General features: G+C 59.7%; 1 protein-coding gene across 1 annotated transcript; it reads left to right on the forward strand.

Annotated features, from left to right (window-relative positions):
- The first annotated feature begins 902 nt into the window (after positions 1–902).
- On the forward strand, positions 903–27,678 carry AXIN2 (axin 2). The gene is made up of 10 exons (XM_082679023.1): positions 903–1,750; positions 10,063–10,194; positions 17,413–17,515; positions 19,667–19,807; positions 19,894–20,420; positions 20,599–20,796; positions 21,062–21,286; positions 21,692–21,787; positions 22,943–23,110; positions 26,434–27,678. The coding sequence occupies exons 1-10, from the start codon at positions 936–938 to the stop codon at positions 26,558–26,560; spliced, it is 2,532 nt and encodes an 843-aa protein (XP_082535149.1). The 5' UTR covers positions 903–935; the 3' UTR covers positions 26,561–27,678.
- The last annotated feature ends 62 nt before the right edge of the window (positions 27,679–27,740 follow it).

Consider the following 27,740-nt stretch of genomic DNA (forward strand, 5'->3'; position numbering starts at 1 on the left):
GGGGGCGACGGGTCGTGAGGCTTCTCTGCTCCCTGGCAAAGTTGGAAGATCAAAGCCTTGTCTGAGTGAGTGGATTTCTGGTTTGGGGGAGCCCGGAAGACCGAGGTGTAGACTGAGCCGGATTCTTGGCGGGAGGTGGGGGCGCAGCGAACGCTTCCATCTGGGTTGCGGGGCGGGGGCTGCAGCCGGGAGTCCGGGCGCCCGTTCCGCCCTGTGCTGGGCGGGCTTTCCTCCTCGGTCGAGGCTCTTCTGAATTTTTAAGGAGTGGGAGGGGGGGCGCAGGGGGAAGGGGTGGGTGGGGGGAATGGGAACCAGATGCCGGGGACGGGCGCGTTTGGAGCTCGAGTTATCTGTGCGGAGAGCCGAGTGGGGAAATTTACCGAAATTGGTTTCACCTGCACACAGCCCAGCGGCGCGGGGTTGCGCGTCTTTGGAGTGGATGCTGTCGGGGCGAGGGGAGGGCAGGGGAGGGGAGGGCCGCCCTGCGTGCGCCCGGGCCGGTGGGTTTTTGGAAGCTGGTGTCTTCCACCTCCCGAGCCCTCCGCCCCCGCTCCCCCCTCCCCGCGCCCCTTCCCCGCCCCTTCCTCCTCCCTCCTCCCCCCCAAGCGTGCAGGGAGCTCAGATTTCGCCTTTGAAAAAGCAGCGTCTGATACTTTAGATGAGCACCTCGCAGATAGCTGGGTTGCTTGATTTGAATTTGAGGAGTTGAAAAGCCTGTTTACTTTCTTGCTTTGATGTTGGGTAGATCTGGTTTTGATTATATCAATACCCTTTTCTCTCCCTCTACCTCCCCCCCCTTCCTTTTCTTCCCAGAAAGGAGGCTCAGATGAGTCCCTGCTGACTTGAGAGAGAAAGAGAGACCACGCTGATTGCTGAGAGGAGCTGGAAGGAGAAAAAAAAAAATTCCTCAACTCAGCGAGAAGAACTCACTCGCCATGAGCAGCGCTGTGTTGGTGCCTCGCCTCCCAGACCCCAGCAGCAGCTTCCGCGAGGATGCCCCGCGGCCCCCAGTGCCGGGCGAAGAAGGGGAGACCCCACCGTGCCAGCCCGGGGTGGGAAAGGGCCCGGTCGCCAAACCCCTGCCTGTCTCCTCCAATGCCAGGCGGAATGAGGACGGGTTGGGGGAGCCGGAGGGGCGGGCGTCTCCGGATTCCCCTCTGACCAGGTGGACCAAGTCCCTGCACTCCTTGCTGGGGGACCAAGACGGTGCTTATCTCTTCCGGACTTTCCTGGAGAGGGAGAAATGTGTGGATACCTTAGACTTCTGGTTTGCCTGCAACGGATTCAGGCAGATGAACCTGAAGGACGCCAAAACTTTACGAGTAGCCAAAGCGATCTACAAGAGGTACATCGAGAACAACAGCATCGTCTCCAAGCAGCTGAAACCTGCCACCAAGACCTACATCAGAGACGGCATCAAGAAGCAGCAGATCGACTCTGTCATGTTTGACCAGGCGCAGACGGAGATCCAGGCGGTGATGGAGGACAATGCCTACCAGATGTTTCTGACTTCTGACATATACCTCGAGTACGTGAGGAGTGGGGGTGAAAACCCGGCCTGCGTGGGCGGCGGGGGGCTGGGAAGCCTGAAGCTCGTGTGCGGCTACCTCCCCACGCTGAACGAGGAGGAAGAGTGGACTTGCGCCGACTTCAAGTGCAAACTGTCCCCCGGCGTGGTCGGCTTGTCCAGCAAGACCCTGAGGGCTACAGTCGGTGTGAGGTCCACAGAAACTGTCGAGAATGGATACAGGTGAGCCTTTGGTGGAGGGTGAGGGGCTGGGGGGAGCTTGGAGGATGAGCTGGCCTTTGCAGATGTTTTGAGTTAAGTAGGGTGGATGGACGGATGCATGTGCTGCTGAGGCTGACAAAGGCCTGTCCTGAGCTCGGACCGCTGGCCACGAACCCTTCGACCTTGCGTTTTGCTGTTGAAAGGGGCGGGAAAGCGACGCACACACAGCTGAATACCTGTAGTCTTCCGGTGCCGGCTTCACACAGGGGCAGGCAGTGTGCGTTCATGCGGGTCACTTCCTATCCTGGGCCAGTCTTGGGGTGGGGTGGTGGAGAGAGGACGGCAGCTTTTGATGCCGATGACTCACCAGCTACCAGGCACCGGTTTGGGAAGGGGCTGTTCACAGCTAAGACATAGGGAGTAGGATGGACGTGGCCAAGGAGGCACCTGGCTTGTGGCGGAGCCCCAGGAAATAACGTGCGTGCCCACGACCGTGGGGATAAGTGGGATCCGTTGAGCTTTCCGTTCAGATGAGAGCCAGCAATTGGCGTAACAGCTGGGCTTGCGGTTCTCTTTGTGGAATGAGGTATTAACCCTGCAAGAAACCCTCCTAAGGAGGGGAGGCCCTGTGACTTTCCCGAGTGCAGGACCCTTAGCTTTGGAGCCGCTGATACATTATTCTGGGTTTTCAGTGCCTGCGGCCCGAGGAGCAGACCCCAGTTGATTATTGCGTTGCTTGGTGCTGATGGAGAAGAGGTCTTGGCCGGAGAAGACTGGAGAAGGGAAGAGCACCTTCTCCTTCGAGGCTTCAAAGACCAATGGTTCTTTATAGAATGGCCAAGTCTCAAGATTCTTGACCTTTGGAGGCAACTTCAGACCTCCTGTTAGAATGAGTTTTTATGTCTCTTTCTCGCTCTCCCCTTCCAAATGTCCAAAAAGAGAGTGAGCCTCTCAATCCCAGGTTGCTGCGGACAGCATGAGGGGAGGGGCTGGCCGGGAGCCGCTTATCTCGCTGTCCATTGTGTCCGGCTCCGTGGGTTCGGAAAGGCAGACGCGATCTGGCGGCTGTCTCTCTGGAGGTTACCCTCCCTCTGTAGGGTCCGAGGTAGGAGGAGGGGCAGAGGAGCGGGGTCTGAGCCTGGAAGCCTGTGATCTCGGGGTGGCCCTGCAGGGAGGGAAGGATTGTGTTGGGTCCACCAGGGGGCGCGCCTGCAGCCTCGGGAGCCGGCCGTCTGCGCGCAGACATCTGGTCTACACCTTAAGTGGGAACGGATTGGCTTTTGCGAGGGAGCCAAGGATCACGTGAACGGAGTTGTTTCAGCATCTCTAAGCTCATGGCTTCAGGCTGTTTTGGAGGAAGATACTGGCTCTGGCTTCTGTGGCTGGCAGTCACGGGCCACCTGCCACCCCTGCCCTGTTCTGTTAGGTGGACGTTTGGGTAAACCCGCTGGCCTCCATGCCCTCCAGGTTGGCAGCGGTCGCCAAGGCTACTTAAGGCCTGTGGTCAGGCAGCTTCTCCGAGAGCCTTCAGACAGTGCAGCTTCTGTGTCCTCCAGTGTCAGGACCCAGAGCACCACCTTTGTAAACAGCGAGACAGGCTCCCCAGGTGGGACCCTGCTGTGACCCCTCCCCTTCGCGGGTGGGCAGGAGGACCCAGCCTTGGCGAGCCCCTCCCCCTTCCACAGCCCCGCGGCTGGGCTGTCACTAGGGTTCAGCTTTAGGGGGCGGGCCCTTGGGAGCGTCGGAGACCCCGGATGCAGGGCCTGGGGTGCTTTGCGTGTCAGCACTTGCCTTTTGGATGGGAACCGTGGGTGTTCACATACAGATGACACCTTTCGTTGGCCTCTGGGGTTTCCATACGAGATTCGTGTGTGTGTTTTCTCCCACTGTTGGGAAGAGATGACGTATCTTACCCGGACTGCACATGTCTTACCTGGGCATCATCAGAGAGAAATTAAGACGCACCCCGGTATTTTGTTTAACATGCGAGGTATTCAAGGGTGCCTGAGGTGTGCTATTAGGAGCTGCCCCGAGTTATTCAGAGGCCCGAGTTGCAGCCCGGACCGCCTCTTACCGCCTGGGCTGAAGTCTTTCTGAAGCCCGTGTGTCCTCTGTAAAGGGAGCGGACAACCCTCCCTTCAGTTTATGTCACAGGTCGCTGTAACATTAGGACCAAGATAATAGACAGGAAAGCCCGTTGCGAAGGGAAATGTCTGAACAGTACTCATCACCGGCTGTGTGAGAAGCGCCAGCCAGGTTCGGGTCCCGCTTTCAGAGAGTGAGCCTTGGGTTCTAGCGCGTGTTCACTGTGAAGTTTCAGCATGTCCCCTCCCCGCGCCGCGGCTTTCTCTGCTGGCGGACCTTGAGCCGCGTTCGCAGCTCTTCTGGGATGTGGGATCGGCCCCAAGTCAAGTCCGCCTCCCCGCCACTTGTCAGGCCAGGTGCAGTGAATGAACCAGGAGCCCCGAGTCCTGCCCTGCCGAGGGTCGGTCCCTTTCACCAGCTGTTGAGCAGCAGTCTGGGCAGCTGGATGCCAAGGGCATGGCTGATCTTTAAGCCCTTTGATTTCCTTGAGGCTCAGAGCAGCCTCGTTTTAATGACTTGTTTGTGTCCTTACTGACGTGGTGTCAGGTTTCATGTAGAGTTGGAGCCTAGGAGCAGGCATGGTCCTCAGAGGGAGGGGCTCGGGTTGGAGAGGGGTCCAGCAGGAGGCCTGGGCTTCTGATGGTCCCTGTAAGTAACCCAGAGCCAGGGCGAGACACACAGACACACACAGACACACAGACACACACAGACACACACACACACACACGGGGACACACACAGACTACACACACACACACAGACACACACCCACACACACGGGGACACACACAGACTACACACAGACACAGAGACACACACACACACGGCAGCACACACACACACACAGGCTACACACAGACACACAGAGAGACTATGCACACAGACTACACACAGACACACACACACACAGACTACACACAGACACACACAGGCTACACACCCAGACACACACAGGCTACACACGGACGCACACACAGACACACAGACACACACACACACAGACACACACAGACTATACCCAGACACACACACACACACACAGACACACACAGACTATACCCAGACACACACACACACAGACTATACCCAGACACACACACAGACAACACACACACGGGGACACACACACACAGACTACACCCAGACACACACAGGCTACACACGGACAGACACACAGACACAAGACACACAGACACACAGACTATACCCAGACACACACCCAGACACACACAGGCTACACACACACACAGACTACATGCAGACTATACACACAGACTATACCCAGACACACACACAGACAGCACACACACGGGGACACACACGGGGACACACACAGACACACACAGACAGGCTACACACACACACACAGAGAGGCTATACACACAGACATACAGGCTACACACACACAGAGAGACTACAGACACAGACACACAGACACATTACACACAGACTACACAGACACACACAGACTACACACACATACACACAGACACAGACTAGACACACACACAGTCACAGACACACACAGACTACACACACACGTACATACAAACTACACACACACAGAGACTACAGACACAGACTACACACAGACACACACAACACCTGGAGCATGGAGGCGTGTGCGGAGGGGCTGTGGAGTTCGGAGCCGGGGTCGGGATGCTCTCCTTGTCCTGCCCTGGGCGGTCTCACCTGTCTCTCACTGGACCCTCTGCTCTGGCCTCACGTAAAGTCAGGGGGCCCCAGCAGGTGGCTCCCAGCACTTCCTGTCCCCCCAGAGCGCTCGCTGATGGGGCCGGTTTATGCGAAGCCACTGGAATCGAGCTTGGCCTCCATCCTCAAAGCAAATGAGGCGAGAGGAGAGCTGTGCTGGAAGCAGCGGGCCACAGCGAGCGGGTGCAGGCTCTGAGGAGGGCGCTTTGCTGGGACACGCTTGTCGCTTGTCGAAGTTGGCCTGCTCTCAGAAGGGTGTTGCCTGATGCCATCTGCGTGCCTGGCCTCTCTCGCTCCAGGCAGAGGGCTTTTTTTAAAAAAATTTTTTTTTGCTGTACGCGGGCCTCTCACTGTTGTGGCCTCTCCCGTTGCAGAGCACAGGCTCGGGACGCGCAGGCTCAGTGGCCATGGCTCACGGGCCCAGCCGCTCCGCGGCACGTGGGATCTTCCCGGACCGGGGCACGAACCCGCGTCCCCTGCATCGGCAGGCGGGCTCTCAACCACTGCGCCACCAGGGAAGCCCCTGTCAGAGGGCTTTTGAAAAGAAGAGCACACAGCCTTAGAAGCCAATACTTTTTAAGTTGCATTGTTGTGAGAGGGGACCCAGAAAGGGGTCCCAAAGGTCACGTCTATTGTGCTCTCTGTATGGGCTTTGCCCTGGTGTCTGGGGAGCAGGCGGGGGCCTGCAGCATCTCACTGAGATAAGAGATAAGAATGGTGGTGGGGGGCAGAGGAGGAGCCCACGTTTCCCTTCCCTTAAGGTCCCAGGAGTCTCTGCTACCTGACAGCTGAAAGCCCTTTGCATATTGAAATTGCAAACCAGGTCTGTGGATGGATGCCCAGTGCAAAATCTGTACATAGGCCTTTACTCTCCAGAGCAATTTAAAACCCTTGCAGCAACTGGGAGCACAACAGTCCTGAAGAAACACTCAAAGCATCTGGGGACAATTACTGCAGTGTGGTTGAGTTTCTTCCCTTCTTCTTTTTTTTTTTTTTAAAGCGATCACAAGAAAGCAGCTCTAATTCAGTTTCTTGAAATTACGTGATGATTTTGACAAAGTTCTGAGCTCTTAAAAAATTGAGTCTCTGTCTCTCCCCACAGGCCTGCCACCTTCCTCTGCCTTGTCCTGTTATGATGGTAGGAAAATCCCAATACTTATTGCAGGCAGCTGAGCTAAGAGCAGTATATTCCATTTTTAATTACCGGTCACACAGTAGCCCTCTATTTTGGAAGGGAGGGAGACGAGTTTATTTTGGGACCCGTGTGTCTGACCGGGAGCACAGAACTCTGTCCACGCTCGGGATCTGAGCGAGGTGCCCTTTTCTGTGGGGGAGGGAGGGGTTTCTGTTGAGTCATTTTCTCCCTGCAGAGGCTGAGTTACAACCCTCATGCTTGGGGCACCGTTAATGTGTTAATACCACGAAGGTAGCACCCTGAAGGGATGGAAAGAGTGTGTGAAGGCGGTTTAAGGCCATTTTGGCTCTTTTGATCTCCCTGCTACGCCTCTTAGGCGAAAACACCCCTCAGCAGCCCGCTTGGTCCTGGGTCCTTAAAGAAGGAGAGTGGAAAAAGCTTTGAGCTTCTGCCACGAGCCCCACGCTACCTGCGGCTGGGGAGGCCCAGATGGGGAAGACAGACCTGTCCCTGCCCTCGTGGAGCTTGCAGTCGCGTACACGGGACAGGCCTTCACCATGGAAACGCACTGACGCTGTGTAATTGTCATGATCAGTGTCACCCAAGAAGTCTTGTTTTTGTTGGCGGTGGTGTTTTGGAGCGTTCCTATGCCAACCCCAGAAACAGTGCCCTCGTTGGGCCTTTCGGAGAACACGCGGACCCCGTGCAGGTGGCCGTGTTTGAACTGCGCGCTGTTTTAGTGGAGCCCTGTGTCCACGGAGGTTGTGACACCTGGGGTCACCCAGCTGGCCGGGAGCCAGGCCAGCACCAGCCCGCGGCCTCTTGATTTCTGTGTTACTTGATTCCTGAAGTCCATCAGCTTCTCCATCCTGCTTTGAGGCAGCGGCCCATCGAGGCAGCTGGGGGCTTTGGGCCATTTTAAAGCCTTGGGCGACCCCGTGACCTGCACTCACCCGCCCCTTGGGGCTGCCCTGGCCGTGGAGAAGGGATTTTTTCTTTCTGGCTTGTACGCCATTTCCTCTTGTCCCACCTTCAGTGGCAATACCACCAGAGCCACCCTCCTTCTTATCGGCTAGGAGACTGTTCTCACTAAATCATCCCTCATCTCGTCTCTTCTCCAGAAAGACCAACTGCCTCTCCTTGGTTCTCACCACCTTCCTCTCTCTCTTGCCCTGGTGTCTGGAGATCCCACACTGAGGATGTGGGGACCAGTTCTACGTCATGGAAGATCTCACCAGCCTCATTGCATCATCGTAGAAAATCCTGGGGGCAGAGTGGTGGGGGGAGCAGAGTATCCAGGTGACAAGGTCAAGGTCGCTGGCCCGTGGTATTCAATGACCAGAGTGTCCAGGTGACAGGTCAAGGTCGCTGGGCCGTGGCGGTCAATGGGTTTAAGCGCCACGTTCCTCGTTTGCACTTTCTGGTCACTTCACCACGTCACATTCCTGGAATCTGGCTTGACGTTCCGGCCTAGCTCAGACCAACAGACTCGGGGTCCCTGCTGCCGTCACCTCCTCCAGGTGACCGGAGATGGGTTCCACGCGGCCGGGCCTCCAGCGGGTGGCCTCCGACAAGACTTTCGGCCCCTGCTTGGGGCCCGTTACCTCCCTGGGGGGTCGTGAAGACGATCGGGCAGCAGACAGTCCTTGAGCCCCTGCCGGGGGCCGGGGGAGGGTGCAGCAGGGAGTAAACCAGGCCCTGCCCACAGCGAGCCCTACGTCCTGGTGGCCCTCGGGCTTCGTTAGCATCTCGGGGCGGCGGGGTTGGGCTGGACAATTATTGTCACTCTTGTTTGTTATGTCACTGCAGCTAGAGGATAGGCCCCCTGAGGACAGCTGCCAAGCTGTTCTCCCACCTTTTCCAGCCCCGCTGCCCTCCCTCCCGCCAAACTGTGCAGCGGCTGCCTGCCTGCCCCACGGCCACTTCAGTGCAGCCTGGTGGCCCCCCAGACCCCTCGTGCCGCTGGGGAAGCCTCCGGCTCCCCCTCACCCAGCCAGCTTGACGCCCTCCTGCCCCAGGCTGGGGAGGACTGTCCACCGCTTCTCCCATCCCTGATCCTCACATCTGCTCCCCCCCCGTCCCGGGGAGCCACCCGGCCTCCCGGCCCGCCCCCTCCGACACTGCAGGGCCAGGACTTCCTCTTCCAGGTCACTCATCCTGCCTCTTATGCGAGAGCTCTTTGAAACGTCGAGGCTGGTCTCTGAACAGGGGCAGAGAGAGAGGCTGAATGGGAGCCACACGAATCCATCCCACACCTGCTGCTTCCAGCTCTGACATCCAGGGCTGCTGTGCTTGTGGGGCACATCTGTCAAACGGGCACACGCGCTCCTCGCCCAGGGGCAGTGAGGGCCGGAGGAGGTGGCGTGTGTCGGGCGCCTTCGTGCCTTCCTTCTGGTACCCCTGCCCAACCCCCGTCACGGGGACCCGCCTGCCAAGCCATGGGTGCCAGGGGACCAGAGGCTGGGGCTGTGCACCTCACGAAAGGGCTGGGGCTCGGTGAGCACGGGCAGGAGGTGCTGTCACCTTTCAGGGGCCCCTTTCATCCGCCAACCCCAAGGCCATCTTTACAGACTGGCGGCTGCGGCCTGATGGAGTAAGTTCCCTTACTTGGACTCGGTGGCCCTGGCAGAGCGGGCCTGGGTCTCTGCAGACGAGGGCCCTTCCTGCCCACCGACCACGGCGGGTTCTGCCTCTCCCTTCCCTCCCGCACTGAGGCCCTCGCGGTGACACAGCAGGTGACACAAGAGGAATGCAGCCCAGCTGGGCCGGCACACTGGCGTTTCTGGGAGGAGGTCGGGGTGGGGGGGGCAGAACAGGGCCAGAGGCACCGGAGCAGGGCCTGGACCTTCCTTGGAAACCGCTGTGCTGCTCCTCTGCGTCCGGAGGCCCTCGGCGGCCCTGGGGGGGCAGCCTGGCTGTGGGCCGAGGCCCAGCTCGGGGCAGGACGGAAGCCCCAGACCGCATCCTGAACTTGCCTATCTGTCCGTCTGTCCACTCGCCAGGCCCAGCCGCTAGTTGTTTGCCTCTCATCTCCGCTAACAGAACCTGGGAGGGGAGTGTGGAAGTTTCGCTGTCCTCTTGTCTCCTTCCCTGTACAGGCCTGGGGGTGGGCGCAGGGAGAGAGGACACTCCATCCCGTCGGTCATTCCCTAGCCTCCCCTCTAAGAGCAGGGTCCTCCCTCCAGGTGTCTCTCAAGAACTCTGTAAGAGCCCCTGGGGTCCCCTGTCCCCTGGCAGAGCTGCGGCTCAGCAGGCCCCTTTGTGGCCCCTGCTTTCCGCCCAGAGGAGCACCCAGCCCTGGCAGCAGGCTGGCCTGGAGCACGTTGTGGGATTGTCCTGGGGTCCCCCGGTTCCCTGGGTTTTGGGTGAGAGTCGGTGATGCAGTGCTGTGGTCCTTCAGGAGGAGCGATCCGGTGAATCCGTACCACGTGGGTTCCGGCTGCGTCTTCGCGCCAGCCACCAGCGCCAACGACAGCGAGATATCCAGTGACGCGCTGACCGACGATTCCATGTCCATGACGGACAGTAGCGTGTAAGTACATTCTGGTTTCCCCACCACGTACGCGGCTGGCGGCGTGACCCGCCAGGCCACGGGGCAGGGTCCTCACCCGGCTTTGCCAATCCCACCTGTGTCCACGTGGACGTTTGTTGGATGGGAGGGGAGTAGGCCCCGGGGTGGGCCTGGTCTGGCTCAGGAGGCTCCCGTGGTCGCCTGGGTGGAGTGAAGCTTAGAGCCTTGGAAGGGGCTTGAATGGTACCTTCACAGAAGAAAGCAAACTAAGGGAGGAGGTTAAGGTGAATACGCACAGATTCCCTGAGTTTAAAAGACCGTCTTCCGGTTATCATTTCGCCTGCCTTCCCGGTGGGCAGAAGAGGGTCTTGAATCCGGGTGTCCCTCTGCAGAGCCAGCAGGTGGGGAGGTGGGGTGGCCTGGGAAGGTTGTGTGTCTGGGGGCTCAGTGAAGGTGGGGTCAGAAAGCCAGGGTTCCCTCCAGGACACTGCGTGCCAGGCTCGCTCGCGGATGTGCTCAAGCGGCCGTCGCTCAGCTCGTCAGGTGTCGGCGGGCGTCTTCCCTCTGCAGCCGGGGCTCTGCCCCTAGCTGGGGGTTTTCTCCAAAGCAGCTTCTGACCTCAGCTCTTTTGCAGATGGACGGCTGGCATTTCTGGATGCGGTCCAAGCCATCGGGGTGGTCTGATGTGGTCAGCAGGCCATGGGGCAGGGTCATGCTTTGAGCTGGAGGTCATTCGAGGTCACGCAGTGGTGACCTCTGTGGATGGAGAACAGGGATCCTCTGTGAGCCTCAGGTGGGTGGGAGTGGAGGGGGGAGGTGGACCAGGCGTCCCCGTCTCCTGCTTCAGGAGGCTCGGAGGAGGTGGGGCCTGGGCTTGGGCGAGACTCCCCAGGGCACGTCTCCCAGCACCCAGTTGAGAACCACCGTCCTAAAAGTGGCCTTTGGAGGCTTTTCTACACACATTTTGGAGGAGGATCCTCTGCTAGGGGAACCGTGTTGCAAGGCAGGCCCGTGGAGCCATTGTAAGCTCTGGCGCGCTCGTGTCGAGGTTGTTCCTTCTGGCTTGCTTCCCAAAACGGGACCGGCTCTTCTTCCAGTTTGTTTGAAATGATCTGGTTTCCACTGGCCAGTGATCTGTTGCTTGGCCTGCGGTGTGGAACCAGTTGAAAGGAAAGTTGACGGGTTGGTCTGGGACTCGACTGTTGATTTTCCTGGTGGCTTTTATTGTGTTACCTCAGATTCCCCTGTTAGTAAAAGGAGGGAGATGTTTAAGGTGAAAAGTTCCAGTTTAATAGGAGAATAGCCCTCTGGCAGGAGTGAAAATGGAGGGAGGGAACAACACACCTTTCATCCAAAGTGAAGGAATGAGGGCTTCCACAGAGGTCAGTTTTCCATATCGACTGAACTCTAAGTTACTGTACTTGAAAAATACTATCCTTTGGCGGACGTATTCCTTAAAGCAACGTGCTTTCGCTCTGGGTTTATTCAGTAGTATCAGGCAAGGCATAATTTGTTTCTTGATTCAAATAATTAATCCCAAGGTCTGTTTTCATTCTCCGTTGTAATTTCATCTCACAGAATTCAAGATTGTGTAAGGCTTTCTGCCCCTGGAGATATTGGTGCCTCACCCCCTTTTTACGACGGTTTTCTTTCTTCTCTCTGCCCTTCTGCCTGCTGTCGTGTTTTCGCTCGTGCGCTTGTCTCCAGCAGCACCATTCCTCTAGCTTTGAACTAGCGTCTGGATGACGAGGTAGTCAGCGTCGTGTGTAAAATAAGAGTGAGCTGGACTTGAACGAGGGCATCGAGCGACCCTCCTTCGCCAGACGTAGTTTCCTTTCGACTAGGAGGCTTCCGTTGAGTTTTCTGCAAGGTTATTTTTGGCTGACCTCCGACTCCCCGGCACGGACGTGCGATTCTGGGTTCAGGATGAGATAACTCGGGTGTAGTCCCCATACCCAGGTGAGCCCCGCAGGACCCAGTTGGAAAGGTTGGCCAACGCTTGTGACTTTTACAGAGGAGGGAGGAACGCCCAGCGCTCCCGTAACTACTCCCGTCACAGACAGGACTCAGATCCGGGCCAGACAGGCCCCTGCCCTTGGCCTGCTCCCTCCAGCCCCACGTGAACGTGAGGCCCCGTAGTTGATAATGAGACCTTTGAGCTACCTTGAGTCTCTTTTGTTTTTATTTATTAGTGACCACACAGCTTTCTTTTTTAAGGGGGAGGGGGAGGGAGGAGTAAGTAATGCTTTCTCCCCTCTTTTTTTAACCCCCTTTTATGCCCAGAAGAAAAACCCCCAGTTCTGTCGAGCGATGACTTTAGAGCCCTTGCCCGCCCTTCCCGCCTTTAGCTAGAGCGATCGTGGGCTTAAGGCCCTCACCACCCGGGGAAGCCGTGTTCCGGGATCAGAGAAGCCAGCTGTCCTGGGCGGCACGGGTCAGCGTGTGGGCCAGGAGGGTCCGTGTTGGTAATCGAGACAGAGGGCAAATCCCTCGTTCGGCAACTTTTTCTCCGGAGCACAGCAGGTGCCCCCGGGTCCCAGGTGGCAGAACCTCAGGGCGTGGCCAGCCCTTCCCTCGGCGCAGCTGCCTCGGGCTGGGGATGAGAAAACCAGGACCCCAAGGGGCGGGGGAGGGTCCCTGGGGACCTGGGGCTCGTGTGCTGGAGCCCGTCTTCTGACGTCAGCGCTGGGGGCCTCTGGTCCTCCTCCCAGCCTCTAGGGCAGCTTATTGGATGCAGCCGGCGCAGCCACACCCCACGTGGGCATGTTGGTGCCACCGGGCCCACGATTCCTATCAGCGTGGGAAAGGGGTCTCGGCACAAGAGCCATTCCGACGGTGCGCAGGCGGGCCCGCAGGCTTGGCAGGCACTGAAAGCCGGGCCGGGCGAGGTGCTTTCGGGCCGGTTGGCCCGTCGGGCAGGTGCCCCGGGGTCCTGGGCCGGGATTAGAGCCCTCTTCGGCTGGGCCAGTTTGGGGCCCGGCACAGAGCAGAGCCCGAGCGAGCGATGGAGTGCGAGGGGGACGCGGAGCTGAACCGAGTCGGGGGAGCTTAGCGGGACGAGAGGGCAGCAGGCCCCTTTGAAACCTCCTGGCGCTAGTGAATAGGAGCGCCCCGTAAGGCATGAAAGGAGCCCTGGCCGTTTCTCGTGGGCACAGAGGCCGGGGGGCGGGGCTGGCTGCCCTGCTGGGGGCTGGGGAAGGGGCACAGCTGGGCGGGGGGCGGGAGGCGCGGGGGTCACGGTACGCCTTCAGTAGACTCCAGAAGGTGGAGTTCATCGGACACAAGCAGTCGTCTCACTTGCCAGGGAAGCAGTTAAGTCCCAGGGCCTTTGCACGAGGCCCGGGAGAAGCTGGGCCGGGGGGGCCTTGTCCTTGGCGAGTCCAGGGCCCGCTGCTGACTTCTGGTTCCCCGCCATGCAGAAAGCCCTGTCTAAGATGGCTGGGGAGTTGAGTCTTCGTACAAGGCCTCTGCGCAGGCGCTCTCGCGAGCCCGTTGCTCTGAAACCTACATTGTCAGAAGAAATGGCTTTTTTAGTTTTAGTTTTGTTTTGTTTTGTTGTTTGGAAAGTTAGACTCCCAGCCAAGTCCTCAACCCCAGCCCTTGGGCAGAAGGACTGCGGGGGGCTGTAGGAGGATTGCAGTGGCGGGAGCGGGGGGCACGCTAGAAACATCAGAAGGAGCAGGTTCCTGGCTCCCAGGTGTGGCCTCTGTTAGGAAGTGAAAGCTAGGAGGACAGCATGGAGGTGGCAGATACCTCTCTCTGCGCAGAGCTGCTCCTGAAATCAGCATCTGCGCGATCGGAGGGTGCTTCTGCTCAGGGTGTCACAAAATCAGCCCGAGACCTTCTTGTCGCCTTTCACACAGAGGGTGGCCCGGGTTATCTTATAATTTTTATTTCCTTATATCTTACTTATGGGTTTACTTTGGACCCCGGGGAAAGCATCTGAGTGAACTTCAAATAGTGCCTTATCTTACAAACCGGCCTTTTGATGTTGGCTGTGATCAGAGGCCGCCTTCGGGGTGGTGGCCAGACGAAAATGGGAGTGGACGCGTGTGTACGTGAGCCCGCTATTTCAAGGCCACCGGAAGGCGACATTCAGGTTAGGCTGGGCACGGCCGAGTCAAAAGGCTAAACTCATTGGCTTGGCTTAAATGGCAACTGAGTGGAGTCCACACTTCGGAACCAGCGCTCCCCAGAAACAGCTGGGCCCGGCGGCGGGCGCGCTAACTAAAATGTTTATCATTAAAGGAGGCCGTCCAGGGACCGAGACGCATACACGGGTCAGCTCATGGTCCTGAGAAGCCAGGAAACTGATCACAGGCTTTCAGAGCCTGGGTACAGAGAAGAGAGGCCCCTTTCTGGAATGAGGGGCTGTGTTGGAAGAAGATTCTTGGCTGGGGGGTCGGGGTGGGGGTGGGGTTAAAGGCACACTTCCCTGAAGGTGCCTGTTGAGCCTCTGAGCCTTTGCGAGTCGGTCTCCCTTTTCTGTGCTGGTCTCACGTTTCCTTGCCTACAGCTGGACCCTTGACCTGCCCTGGCTGTGGTGGGCACGTTGTTGGTTGGAGGAGTGGTTTAAAAACGCATTTGTTCCTCTTGCCTTCAAGTGGCCAGGGACCTGCTCCCTCTGCCTCCCCCAGTTCACTTTTCTTTCTCCTGCTTTATACAGAGAAGGAAAGAGAGGTGTGAAAGCCTTACGGCTCGTTTCATCTTGGGAGGCAAGGGGGAGGAGCAAAGGCTTCTGGGGGACACTCAAGGTCAGAGTCTTGGAGGGGACAGGCGGGGGCCTCCTGGAACTCGTGCAGCCCCGTGTGTGTCACGGTGGGATCCACGGGGTGCTTGACTCGCACCCCCAGGATTGCCTGGAAGAGGCCTGGAGCAGAGCCATCCTCTTATTACGGCCCTGGAAGAGTTGCTGGTTGGGATGTGGACCTTGTCTTGAAGCCCTGGGGCAGCAGAAGTTGTTGCTCAGACCATCGTGAGACCCGGTCTGTTGGTCCCCTGCCGTTACCCACACCCCACAAGGGATTTCAGGCGGGAGATGGGGGGCCAGCATGCCCCACAGCCAGCGAGCACCAAGTGGTCAGCGGGACTTTCAGGATATTCCCCAACCCCCCCCATTCACCCCTTCAGAATGCCAGGTGACCCCGTGGGGCATAGGAACTGGTGTCCCCCGCGTTCAGACCATTGGGGAGCTTGGCTTCTCCAGCTGGGCCTGGACTGTACATGTTTGAGTTAAGGATGCCTGTGCTGGAGTCCACCAGGGGCTTGGCTCAGAAGCCTGGATCTGACCTACCGGCTGATTCCAGGAGAGCTTTGGAGCGTCTCTGCTCGTCCATAAACGGTGGGGATTTAGGGCTTTTGTGAGGGTGCAGCTGGATTATACGTCACTCGGTCCACGGGGGGCCGGCAGCCTCGGGTTGGAGTCGGCGGGCATGGCCCTTAGCGGCTGGTCAAGCCAGGCCTGCTTGCGACCGGCCCACGTCTCGTGGGTGATCCTGGGCTGAGGAGTTGTAATGCAGCTCCACGTGGTTCAGGAAGTTTTTGGACTGAGAACCTTTTCTCCTACTTGACCTTCACAGTTCCGTCCCAGGCCTTAGTGAGCAGGAGGCTGCCTAGGAGACCTGACCTCACTGGTCAGCGGGCTCTCCGTTTCCACAGCGCTTGCTGTCTGACCCCCCTCAGCCTCTCCCTGGGACAGGACTCACTCACGCGCGTCAGTCCTTGCTTTATGTCGACCTGTCTTCCCCGCCTGTACCCTCGGTACGATCGGACTTTATAAAGTGCTTCTTTTCCAGGGTTTGGCTCGTAGGTCAGTTCATCTGTATCTGTACTGCATCCCTGGGGCGGCAGCCCTTTTCTCCTGCCCAGGTCAGCAGCCTTCCGGAACCCGCGGCCATGCAGAGGAGCCGGAGGTCGACCAGTTGGTCCAGGCCGCTCCTGGCATTTTTAGGCACAACTGGCGGTCACCCACTGCTGATGAGCCAGCCACCCGTCGATGAACAAAACACCAGGGAGAGGGAAATAGCCAAGCAGCTGATTTCAACACTTACAGCCTCGAAGGGTGATTCAGTGCGGAAATGTGTGAACCTGAGGCTTTTGTCAATAAGTGGCTTCGGAAGGAAGAGCAATGGGAAAATGATGCCCCCGTGACCGTCCGGCTGCTTTCAAGAACAAAAGTTAAAACAAAAATCACAGCAACTCCGGGTCCTGTTTTTAGTGCAGACTAGCTGGAGTGGAGGTGGTGGTGGTAGAGTTGTTTTTAAACTTCTTCCATTTGCTTTTTAAAAATATAGTGAAGAAGAACGTTAAGGGGCCCTTCTGGCCTCTGGTCTTTGCTCAGAATCACCTCCACGGAGAGGATTTCAGTGGCCACCGCCTCCTGTTCAAAATGCAGCTCCACGCCCCAGCCGTCTTCACTCCCCACTTCCCGCAGTGTGTTTCGTCACAGTGCTTGTACCACCTTCGAACTTACCATAGATGTTGCCTTTTAATTTTTGCCTATTACCTGTTCCGCTCCGTTAGAACACAGGCTTCCTCAGGGCAGTCGTCTGCACTTTTATCCCCCTCCTTCGCTGCTCTCTTGCCTGGAGCCTAGAACGAGGTCTGGCACGTAGTAGGTACTCAGATACTTGGATGAATTGCACAGAGCACTGCGGAGTAGGGGCTTTCTCTTTATGCCCACGTTGGTCACGGATCTGAGAATCCATTGGTTGGGGGCAGTAGGGTTTGGAGCTGAGGGAAGGAAGGAGCCCAGAGATGCCTTCCGGTGGCTGATAAAGAGGAGACGTTCGGGAACGCCTGGGAGGTTGACTGCTGGAGGGTAACGCACACCCTCCACCAGCGCCTGGCTTAGTCTCCTGTGGGTCTGGTCCCTGGTTGCCGTGGTAACAGACTGTTGGAGGGACCTTAGTCTCCGGCTTGGGGCACCTGTAAAATAGGGGGACCTTCACGCCGAGGTGGGCGCAGTTCTGAGACACGAGCTCTTCCCAGGTTGATACTCCTGCATCCGAGCGGGAGCCGTTTCCAGAGAGGCTTGAGGGGCAGGACATGTGGCGGTTGGGCCTGGGACTGACTTCCCCTGCAAGGACGGCCACAGCACCCGGGGACTGGGGGCGCTCCCAGCCCCAGGAGGTGCGCGGCCCCGTCTGTCGGCGGGGTCTCAGGCGGGCGCGCGTGAGTCGGCCCGTGCGCTAAGGCCTCCTCATGAGCCGGTGGGTTCTGCCCTTTCCTTTCCCTTAGAGATGGAATCCCTCCTTACCTCGGGGGGAATAAGAAACAGCTCCAGAGAGAAATGCATCGCAGCGTGAAGGCCAACGGCCAGGTGTGCCTACCTCATTTCCCGGTGAGTACGGTCGGCCGGCAGCTCTTTTCTGGGGGGAAGAGTGGGGGGTTGGGGGCCGGCGCGCCTGGGACCTGGGGGGAGGGAGGGCAGGGGAGGGCCACGCAAGGGGCGATCTGCGGTTCACTGCGGTGTAACCCAGAGCAGGGGCGCCCACGGTGCCCTAGTCGGCCTTTTCCGTTTCCTCGATTGAAAAAAGAAAACTCCATGAGAAAGAAGCGAAGGGCGGGAGGGTGGGAGGAACCGGTGCTTTGCGTTGGGCTATCCCGTTAAGTCCATCCCACCACGGAGGCGAGAACAGTGCCTGGCATGTCGTGGGTCCTCACTGAACACTTGCTGGTCCACTGAATGAAGGAAAGAGAGAGAGGATGAGGCTGGAGGGATCTGCCTTCTGAGTGAGGGTCGCGTCCTGGGACGTTCTCCTTGCGTTGCCCGCGTGGCCGTGTCGTTTCAGTCACTGTTCATCTCTGTGCTCGGCCATTTCTCCTCCGAAGCCCTGGAGGTCGGCTGTCCCTCTTCTTGTCTGTTTCCAACCCCAGCACCGTGGCTTAGTGCCTGCTTGTTGAATCTGTCCCAATAAGTGTCTGACATCCCGTGAGCAGCTCCTTCCTGCGATTGAGATGAGAGGCCAGCGTGGCGTGGAGGGCTTTTCCGGGTCCTCCCCTACGATTTCCAAGTCCCGGGGGCAGCCAGCCCGTGGCCCCGCACATGGAGAGCTGCCCCATCTGCCTCTCAGGAGCTGTGCTTCTTGTGGTACCCGGAGGTCCAGCTGCTCCTTAGGGAGGGGGAGAGAGTGCCCAGCTTAGAGCAGCATCTCTGCTTAGAGTCCTTCCTGCCAGCTTCAGAGAATCCGATTTGTCCGTCGGTGATGTCACACGTCGGAAGCGGACACATCGAGTTGCTAATCCCACGTTGCGTTAGTGTGTGGACTGTTGCCACTTCTCTCTGAAGCCCCTCAGACAGTCCAGGGAAGACTTAAATTTGTAAAATTAGCCTACTAAGTTTGCTTTTCTGGGGACTTCCAGCATCCCCCCTCAATAACATCCCCCCCACTCGTACAGCAGTATCGATGATGTATTCATATATGTGTGTGTGTGTATATATATATATATATTTTTTTGACTTGGTGGGGGCACTGGGGAGAGGTATGTGTGTTTAAGGAAAGCTGTGCGGCCCCCCAGGATTGTGAATTCGGTGACTCTGTCCTGGGGTGTGCGATTGTTTTCTCATCTGCGGCTCGGGTGGGGAGATGCTAGCCTCTGCAGGTTGGCTCTCTGCTGCCCCCATCCCGCCCCCTCCCAAAGAAAAGGGCCAAAGCAGGAGGCAAACGAGGGGTAAGGTGCAGAACCATGAGGGGCAGGGGCTGCGGGCACCAGACGACGGCAGGGGGACAGAAAGCCGGCCGCGGGGGTCCTCTCTGTTGGCGGCGGTGGCCGGCGTGCTCGTGCCTGTTTGTATCCCATCCCGGTTTGGAGATGCGCCCTTTTCCCTCGGTAGCTGCGCTTCCGGCAGCCGAGCGCAGCAGTGTTCTGCCGTTAGCCGGCAGCAACTTGCTTCATTTTCTGTACAAAGAGACGGGAGGAGGGGCGGGGAACAGAGGGGGTCCGGGGCAGCGGTAGACGGCGCCGCCTCAAAGGTGCGCAGTGTGCGGCCAGGAGAGACGTTACCGCTGCGTCTGATCTGGGCCCTGTGACTCCTCTTTTTCCCCCCTCCCCCTTTTTTCCCTTTTTCCTCCCGCTGCCCACCGCCCTTCCAATCTTATTTTTTACATTTCCAGCTCCCTTTCTGTTTAGGCTCTACTTTTTATTCCTTGAGGTGGGCTCTCTCCCCTCCCCATCGCAGAGAGCTGCCTTTTTTTTTTTGATGTTTGACAACAGTCTTTGAAGATTTTCTAGTTCAGAGTAGCGTCTGATGGGCTGGTTGTACTCCAGAGGGAGGGCAAGCGGGGCCCCTCGCAGTGCGACCAACTGCTCCTGCCTGCGGCACGCGCTGCCGGGACCATGGCTCTCCATGAGGCCGAGGCCGCCGCGCATAAAGCGGCCGAGCAGCCCGGACCCCGCGCCGCCCGCTCTCCGCGCAGCCATGGACGCGCCGTCCCCAGGCCCGGGCAGCCCCCTGACTGCGTCCGCCCCGTGTCCTCCCCGCGCCCCGCAGAGAACCCACCGCCTGCCCAAGGAGATGACCCCCGTGGAGCCCGCTGCCTTCGCGGCCGAGCTCATCTCCCGGCTGGAGAAGCTGAAGCTGGAGCTGGAGACGCGGCACAGCCTGGAGGAGCGCCTGCAGCAGATCCGAGAGGTGGGCGCCGCCCCGCCCCCTGCTCGAGGTTGTGGGGGGCCCTCCTGCTGACCCCGGCGTCCCCCGACCGCTACTTTGCCTTCCAGGACGAGGAGAAGGAGGGCTCCGAGCTGGCACTGAGCGCCCGGGAGGCGGGGCCCGCCCAGCACCCCCTCTCCCTCCTGCCATCGGGCAGCTACGAGGAGGACCCGCAGACCATCCTGGACGACCACCTGTCCAGGGTCCTCAAGACCCCGGGCTGCCAGTCCCCGGGCGTGGGCCGCTACAGCCCCCGTGCGCGCTCCCCGGACCAGCATCGCCGCCACCACCTCCTACAGCACCGCGCGCCCCCGCTCCCCGGGGGCCCGCTGCTCCCCCCAGCCGCCACCCCAGCCGGCTGCCCCCTCCTCGGGGCCCGGGGCTTCGTGAGCAGGCAGACGACGAAGCACGTCCACCACCACTACATCCACCACCACGCCGGCCCCCGGACCCGGGAGGAGGTGGAGGCCGAGGCAGCCCAGCGCGCGCGCTGCCCCTGCCCCGTCCCTACCCCCGGGGGCGCCGACTACCCCTGCTGCGCCAAGTGCAAGAGCCACCCCGGGGCGCCGGAGCCCGCGGCGGCCGCGCAGGCTGGGTAGGTGTCCCGTGGTCGGAGGGTCGGGGGGCGGAGGCGCTGGGCCGCAGGGAGGGCGGTGGGGCAGGCGGGGGCGTGGGGCTGGGCAGCAGGTGCCCTTCGCCCGTCGGCTTGGAGGGGCCGCGGAGGCAGAGGCGGCCGGGGTCCCCGGGATGGATGCGCTTCTCATTCCCCGCAGCGGCCGTGGCCGAGGTGCCGTCCCACCCCGACGGAGCGGGAGAGGCTCGGAGCCAGGCCCGGCTGGGCCAGCCCGGGAAGGAGGGGCCCCCGGCGGAGCGGGGCCGCTGCAGCCGCCCGGGGAGGAGGGAGACCGGGCACAGGACGTATGGCAGTGGGTGCTGGAGAGCGAGCGGCCGGGCAAGCCCAAGCCGCACAGGTGAACACGCCGGCTCGCCGCCCGGGGCGGGGTGGGGGTGGGGGGCCCTCTGCGCCGAGCGCGGCCACGCCGGCGGCTCCCGCCTTTCTAGTCGTGAGCGTCCGACTGGGCGGCCCGCAGGAGTGCCGCGCTGGGGCCATGCGCCTAGCCGTGTTACCGTCGCGTTTTCTTTTCTCCCCTTGTCTGTGATTTCTCTTGAAGTCGTGCTTTCCGGCCCCCTAATCCCGTGTCTCCCCTCGGCTCTCTCTCGCCCTTGCCCGTCCAGTGCCCAAAGCACCAAGCGGGCCTATCCCTTGGAGTGCGCCCGAGCGTCCCCAGCCGGCCGTCACCACCTGTGGGTGGGCAGCAGCGGGCACCCCCGCGCCGCCCCCCGCGCCCACCCGCTCACCCAGGACCCTGCGGTGCCTCCCCTGGCCCCACCCAACACCCTGGCGCAGCTGGAGGAGGCCTGCCGCCGGCTGGCGGAGGTGTCCAAGCCCCCGAAGCAGCGGTGAGTGGCTGGGGCGGCCGGTGGCGGGTCCCCTTGCCGGCCTCTAGGAACGGCTCCCCTGAGCTAGCCGAAGGGCTCCCCGGGACCTGGCGAGGCGTGGGAGGAGGCAGCCCTCACAGCTCCCGTTCCCTTAGGAAGGTCCCGACGGTGAGGTGAGCTCACGAGGAGCCGTGACCGAGGGGGCTTCTAGAGCCTTCAGCCCTCTGCCTGGGCTGCGGCGTCCAGTGCTGGGCTCCTGGGGGGCTTAGCACAGCTCTGCCAGGTCTCCAGGGGCTGCCGTCAACACAAGGCCTTGGTTGGGTCTCCGCGGGGACGGAAGTCGGAGGCCGGGGAGAGCGCTTCTCTGACTGCTTCCCACTGGCCCCGGGGACGGCAGGCTTCCGTCTAAGTCCTTGGTGTCCTCAGGTGCTGCGTGGCCAGTCAGCAGAGGGACAGGCACCACTCGGCCACTGGTCAGCCAGGAGCCACGCCCTTCTCCAGCCCAAGCCTGGCTTCGGAAGAGTGAGTGTCTTTACCTGGTGTTGCTGAGATCCGCCCAGAGGCTTTGGTTTTCAGGGAATTCTCTATCAGGGGCTGTGGTTTTTGAAAACTTTTTTTTAGTCTATAAAATCACCTTCGTTTTCACATTAGCGACAAGGAACGGTAAACCCAGATGTTGCCGTAAATTAGGATCTTGAAAAAGCCCACCTGCACCAAGAAACGCATCATGACTTGTACACAAGTGTTCCCTTCTGAAGTGGTGGATGTCAGGGTTCCTGGACTCAAGCTCAGACGGGAAGCCTTTAGCTGACGGGTAGAGGGACCCCAAACCCAGATGGAAAACTTGTCCCCATTGGCCCAGAAAGTTAGCGAGTTGGAAAACCATCTTTGTGTCACACTGAGCGGGAGGGTGCCTCTCCACTGTTGCAGGGACGGAGAGGGGACCATCTTTGCTGTTTTGTGGGGGGAGCAGCACATCTTCCCCACTGGTCCCATGATTCCTGCCCTAAACCTACACTCTTGTAAACTGGGCGGGGAAGCCAGGCTTCGTTTCACTCCAGGGTGGTGCGTTGAAAAAGCGTTAGGTTGCAGAGATGTAAAGTGGCCTAACTCATTAAAGTGTTTTTGGTTAGCTTGTTCGTTGTGAGCGATGAACAGTGTTCGAACTGAGAAGACCTCCACCCTGTCAACAGCTGGTGGACCTTAAGGTGACCAGCTGTCCGGGCCTGCATCTTTTTTTTTTTTTTTAAGCCACTCCACAAAAATGCAGAAGTTGAGATGACTGAGGGCTGACCCCACCCCCCGCCAGTGGACTCTGGCTTTCCGGGCTCATGCCACTCCTGGCTGTGTCCCTGTGGCTCTGGGTGGGTTTCTTCTTTCTCATCTTCCTTGGCAAGCAGCCCATTGGTGCCCCCCTGATGGACGCTGCTCTGTCCTCCCATGGGGTGGAAGGAGACGGTCCCTTCCTGGTTGCCCCACACAGAGGACCCGAGGGAGGACCGTGTGTCCACCGGAGGTGGCTGCCTCTGTGAATCGGGACCCGCACCCTCGTGGTGTACAGCTGCAGCCCGACTTTATCTCTGAAGACAGCGCCCCTGGGTGTGTACGTGCACATACGTGCACACGTGCTTGCTGCCTTCAGATGCGGGACCTGTCGCTTTTCCATCTTGTTTTCAGTCACAAAGAGCCAAAGAAGCTGGCGGGGGTGCACGCGCTCCAGGCCAGCGAGCTGGTGGTCACCTACTTCTTCTGCGGGGAGGAGATCCCGTACCGGAGGATGCTGAAGGCGCAGAGCCTGACCCTGGGCCACTTTAAAGAGCAGCTCAGCAAAAAGGGAAATTATAGGTAAGCGTCCCGTGGCTTCCTTCTGCTCCGGACTTGGTTTGCTCAGAACCAAGAGCCAGGGTCGCCTCCTGGCCGGGCCAGACCTGGAGGGGCCACGGGAGGGGCTGCGCGACGCTTCGCTCTGTCTCACTGACGCCGTCCCCTCCCCCCTCCCCGAGATGACAGGGCAGCAGTGGCGGCGGGGAGGGCTCTGGGCACCTGGTGGGCTCTTTTTACCAGCTGGACGAGCCTGAGGGTTAGGGTTAGGAGCAGAAGGAGAGCTGGGCTGGGGCCGTCTCGTGGAGGCTCTGCCTGAAAGGGGCGAGGGGTGCGGGGGAAAGCTAGGGAGGGAACAGGCAGACGGAGAGACTGCCTGATGAGAAGGCTGAAAGGCTGCCCTCCTGGCACGTCTGGGAGAGGCCGTCCTCACCGAAGGCTCAGGGACAGGCAGAGACCACTGCCTGCACTGTGGCAGCGTCCTCTTCCCTCAGCCTCCGTGTCCCAAGTCACGTGGGACAGGGTTGCCTGTAACAGAGGAAGGGCAGGACCTGTGGGTGGGCACGGGGGGGCGGGGTCAGGGCTGGCCGCTCCTCCTGCTGGGGCCTCGGGACGGGAACCCGTCCTCCCTCCTGGCGTCCTCTCCCCTCTACACGGTCCAGATGCCCACCCTGGCCTGCCGGACCCTGGAGGGGATTCAAGAGCCGGGGGCTGGCCCTGGGCGTCTCTCGGTCACTTTCCCCTCGACGTGGGGCAGGTGATGACCAGAGTCCTACCTGCCCCTTCTCGGCAGCCTTCGTCCCAAAGGAACCCGTGGGTTCCATCCCGCTGTGTCCCGAGTGCCATGTGCAGGGCTGGGACAGGAGAGGCAGGAGGTTAGAGAGGAGACAGCCCGGGCCCGGAAGGTGCTCCCCTGCTGCTGCCCCGAGCAGGGATGGCACGGAGAGCTCTAACACACTTCACCACCTGCTGGGTGCGTGCCGGCTCTGGACCCCCGGGGCCCGTGACCCCAGCCCTCCCAGAGCAGCCACTTCCACGGGGGCCGGTGTGGGGGGAGGGGAGGTGCTGATTTGGGCAGCGGCCCAGAGTGACTCTGTTTGCAGGGAAGGGACGTGGCTCAGGGCCGGGACCCTGCAGGTGACTGACAGCGGGGCCCGGAGCTGGGCTGAGATCTTTCCCTTTTACGCCCGGGCAGAGACAGTTCTGGAAATGAACCAGGGGACTGGGGAACGGGCCTGGCTCCTTCTTCCTCTTCTTCTTTTTTTAATCTTGAACAGACAAAAGGTGAAACTAATTACACAAGTGTGCCCCCCAGGGATTCATTTTGATCTCAGCTTTGGCTCGGCTGGACTTTGGAAGCGCAGGTGACCTTCAGGGGAGCAGGGCCGAGGGGCGCTGAGCAGAGGCTGCAGGGACGGCTCCACACGCAGCCACTCGAGCCCCGTCTGGCTCGGAGTGTTTTCTGAGGCACACTCAGCAAGCCTGGCTTTGAAGCCCCGGCCTCCCCTTTAACGCACACAGACTCGCACACATGGGCGACTGGCACACTCTCTGCTGATTGGGTCAGGCTGCGGCCCTTCCCAGCCGCCCTAGGCGGCTCCACGGGCTCCCGGGCCGGAGCTGGACCCTTTGCCCGCTGGTCGGGAGGGCACCGGGCGCCGCGCCTCGTCCTCCCGGCGGGGTGGCACTGCGACACTCTCCTCACACCCCTCTCCGCCGCCCGCCATCCGGAGCCCAGCGAGGATGGGGGCGGGGAGCGGGGGCCTGGGCTGTGCTGAGCAGTCTCAACGTGGCAGAGCTTCAGAGCAGCCCCTGCAGACGTGCCAGATGGCAGAAGGAAGCAGAGTTTGCCACGAAGCAGGTCGCAGTGGAAGAGAAGCTGAGGGCAGCGCAGTGCCTTTGAAGTCTGGGGGCGCAGGGGAGGGCTGGGGAGGAGGTCGCAGTCAGGGACAAGGTCACTCGCTGCGTGTCTCTGCTCAGAGGGGCCGGGAGAGCCCCCATGCTGGGCCCGAGGCCTGCCCGGGGTGGCGTAGGCATTGGAGCCTCTCATTTAGAAAGAACTCCCCCCCGCTGCCCAGGGTCTCCTGTGCACGGCGCCCCTCCCCAGCTCTCATCGGGCCCCCCGGGACTCTGCCCTCCTCGTGCCAGAGCGTCTTCTCCGCTGACCCCCTTGAGCTGGGCGGTCACCCCGATGCCTTAGCCCGGCCGGCAACGCCAGAAACCCAGACCCTTGACTAAATGCAGCTGTTTCACTGGGTTTAGCCTTATCTCCTATGAAAGTACTTGGCTGGCCTTCATTAAAGAGGAAAGAAATTTAGCTCTAACCAAGGGGAACTGAAAAAAACTTTTTAAGGAGAAAAGACAAAAACAGAAAACCACTGTAACCCTGAGACACAATTACTTTTTTTTTTTGAGAAGCTATTACCCTCCCCCCAGGGGACCGTGACCCTCCCTCCACGAGTGGCCTTTATTGGCTGAAGATGACAGCTTGCAGGGGCGAGTTTAAAGCGTCTGAGGGGTCTCCCTGGCCTGGGACGGGGAGGGATAGGCCTTGGCTTCGTGTCCTGGGAAGGGTCTCGGGTGGACCTGGCCGAGCGCGACAGCAGTTTTCACACATGACTCTCCTGGGACAGGCTGGTCGTTTGCGTCCTTACAGCTAAACAGGCTTCAAGCAAGAAGCCGGGGTGGGATGGAAGGAGCTTTTTTAATCAGCGGGCAGAATAGGGGCCTTTAGCGTTTGCCCTGGAGGAGGGGAGGGAAGGGGCCGGGCAGAGGGGAGAGCAGCGGGGGTCTCGGTGGCTGCAACCCTGGGAAGCAGTGGGCTGCCCACCTCCTGCGGTGACCACAGGGGAAGCAGCCTGTCCTGGCCCCGCCAGCCCGAGCTGTGCCCGACACCAGCCAGGAGGGCCGGCCCTTGGGCGCTGGAGGGCAGGGGGCCTGAGAGGTGCCGGCCTTCCGCAGGCTCCTGCCGGGTCGGGGGGCTGCGTCGGGGGCTCTTTGAGGGACCCACCCCTCCAGGCACGCCTTGCGCTCCCCGCCCCTCCCCCCCAAAAATAAAGTGGGGAGAAAGCAGCAGCCGTCCTCTGCAAGGGTCCCTCTCAGCATGTGTGTCGGGCGACGGTGCTGGGCCTCAGCGTTGCTGGCCCGCCGCCGCCGCCGCCTCCGGGGCCCCTGCCTGGCTTTGCCCTCCCACCAGCCGCACGAAGCAGACCCCCGGGCGGAGACTTCCTGCCGCCCGCGGTAGCGGCATTCTCAGACCCCTTCGCCCCCAGCGCTGACAGACTCTCCTCTCAAACCCAGTAGAAAATGCAGCTTTACCAAGCCGCGTGTTGGGTTTTCCTTTTAAGGTATTACTTCAAAAAAGCGAGCAACGAGTTCGCGTGTGGAGCCGTGTTTGAGGAGGTCTGGGACGACGAGGTGGTGCTGCCCACGTACGAGGGCCGGATCCTGGGGAAGGTGGAGAGGATCGACTGAGCCTCGGCGTCTGGCTCGGGCCACCGGCCTCGGACAGGACGGCTCCTGGCTCTCGTAGACGCTGACGGTATTGGAGAGACCGCCGTGCATAACCTATGACTTCCTAGGGCTCCGGATCCATCCGCTAGGAGAAACTGTGTAGCTCACCTGGACAGGAATCCTTCCTGCTATTTATTGGACAGTCGACTCCCCCGCCCCCAGTTTGTGGATATGCTGCTTTAAACACGGAAGGGGGAGAGAGGACGTTCTCGTGGTCCTGTTTCACGGAAAGAGGATTTAAGGTGTGCCGTGCGTTTCTCCAAGTGAACATAGACTTTTAAACAATGGTGTCCTGCCGTTGCCACACGCAGAAAATGGTGCATCTTTTTTCCCCAGCGCTGCTCTATTTTGTCATAAAGGTCTTGAGGTTTGATTTGGGGGCCCTCCTGTCGGACAGGATGGTTCATTGTGGAGGAGGGGGAGCCTCCCCGGGGCCCCAGGTTCACCCTGTGACTTCCTGGAGCTCCCCATCAGGGCCCAGCACCCGACGGCTGAGGCCTTCCGGAGCCACGTGGTTCGACTCGTGCTTTTCTTGAGATGACAACTCCTTGGGAGTCTTTTAAAGGTAGTTTTTGGACCCCAGCCATTCTGGAAGCTACCCCCTCCCCTTGCGCCCCGGCCGGCAAAGAAGCGAACAGTTGTGGGAAGACCTAGCAGCACCTTTTCCTCCAGACACCTTCGTCGTGACGTTCGGGTTTTTACATTAACTTAATCTGTGCATTCTGTTTGCCATCGTTCCTTGTACCATACGTCTGTATATATTGTACGGAAAAGAGTATTAATCCACTATCTCTAGTGCTTGACCTTGAATCAGTACAGTACCTGTACCTGCACGGTGTCCACGCCGTGTGTCGCCCTATATTGAGGGCTCCAGCTTTCCCTTGTTTTTTGAAAGGGGTTTATGTACAAATATATTTTATGCCTTTTTATTACAAGTCTTGTACTCAATGACTTTTGCCATGGCATCTTGTCCTACTTATACTGTAAATTATGCATTATAAAGAGTTCATTTAAGGAAAATTACTTGGTACAATAATTATTGTAATTAAGAGATGTAGCCTTTATTAAAATTTTATATTTTTCAAAATATCGGCCTCGTCTTTGAATCCCCTGAGGTGGACGTGGGTTAGAGGCACCCTTT

Source organism: Grampus griseus (genome assembly GCF_964374135.1).
Source record: "Grampus griseus genome assembly, chromosome: 20".
Classification (NCBI taxonomy): Eukaryota; Metazoa; Chordata; class Mammalia; order Artiodactyla; family Delphinidae; genus Grampus; species Grampus griseus.

Excerpts from the sequence above, each read along its gene's own strand:
- AXIN2 (XM_082679023.1), top strand. The coding sequence starts at position 936 with ATGAGCAGCGCTGTGTTGGTGCCTCGCCTCCCAGACCCCAGCAGCAGC. Across the intron at positions 20,797-21,061 it reads GGCAAGCCCAAGCCGCACAG|TGCCCAAAGCACCAAGCGGG; the intron begins GTGAACACGCCG and ends TTGCCCGTCCAG. Across the intron at positions 21,287-21,691 it reads TCCAAGCCCCCGAAGCAGCG|GTGCTGCGTGGCCAGTCAGC; the intron begins GTGAGTGGCTGG and ends TGGTGTCCTCAG.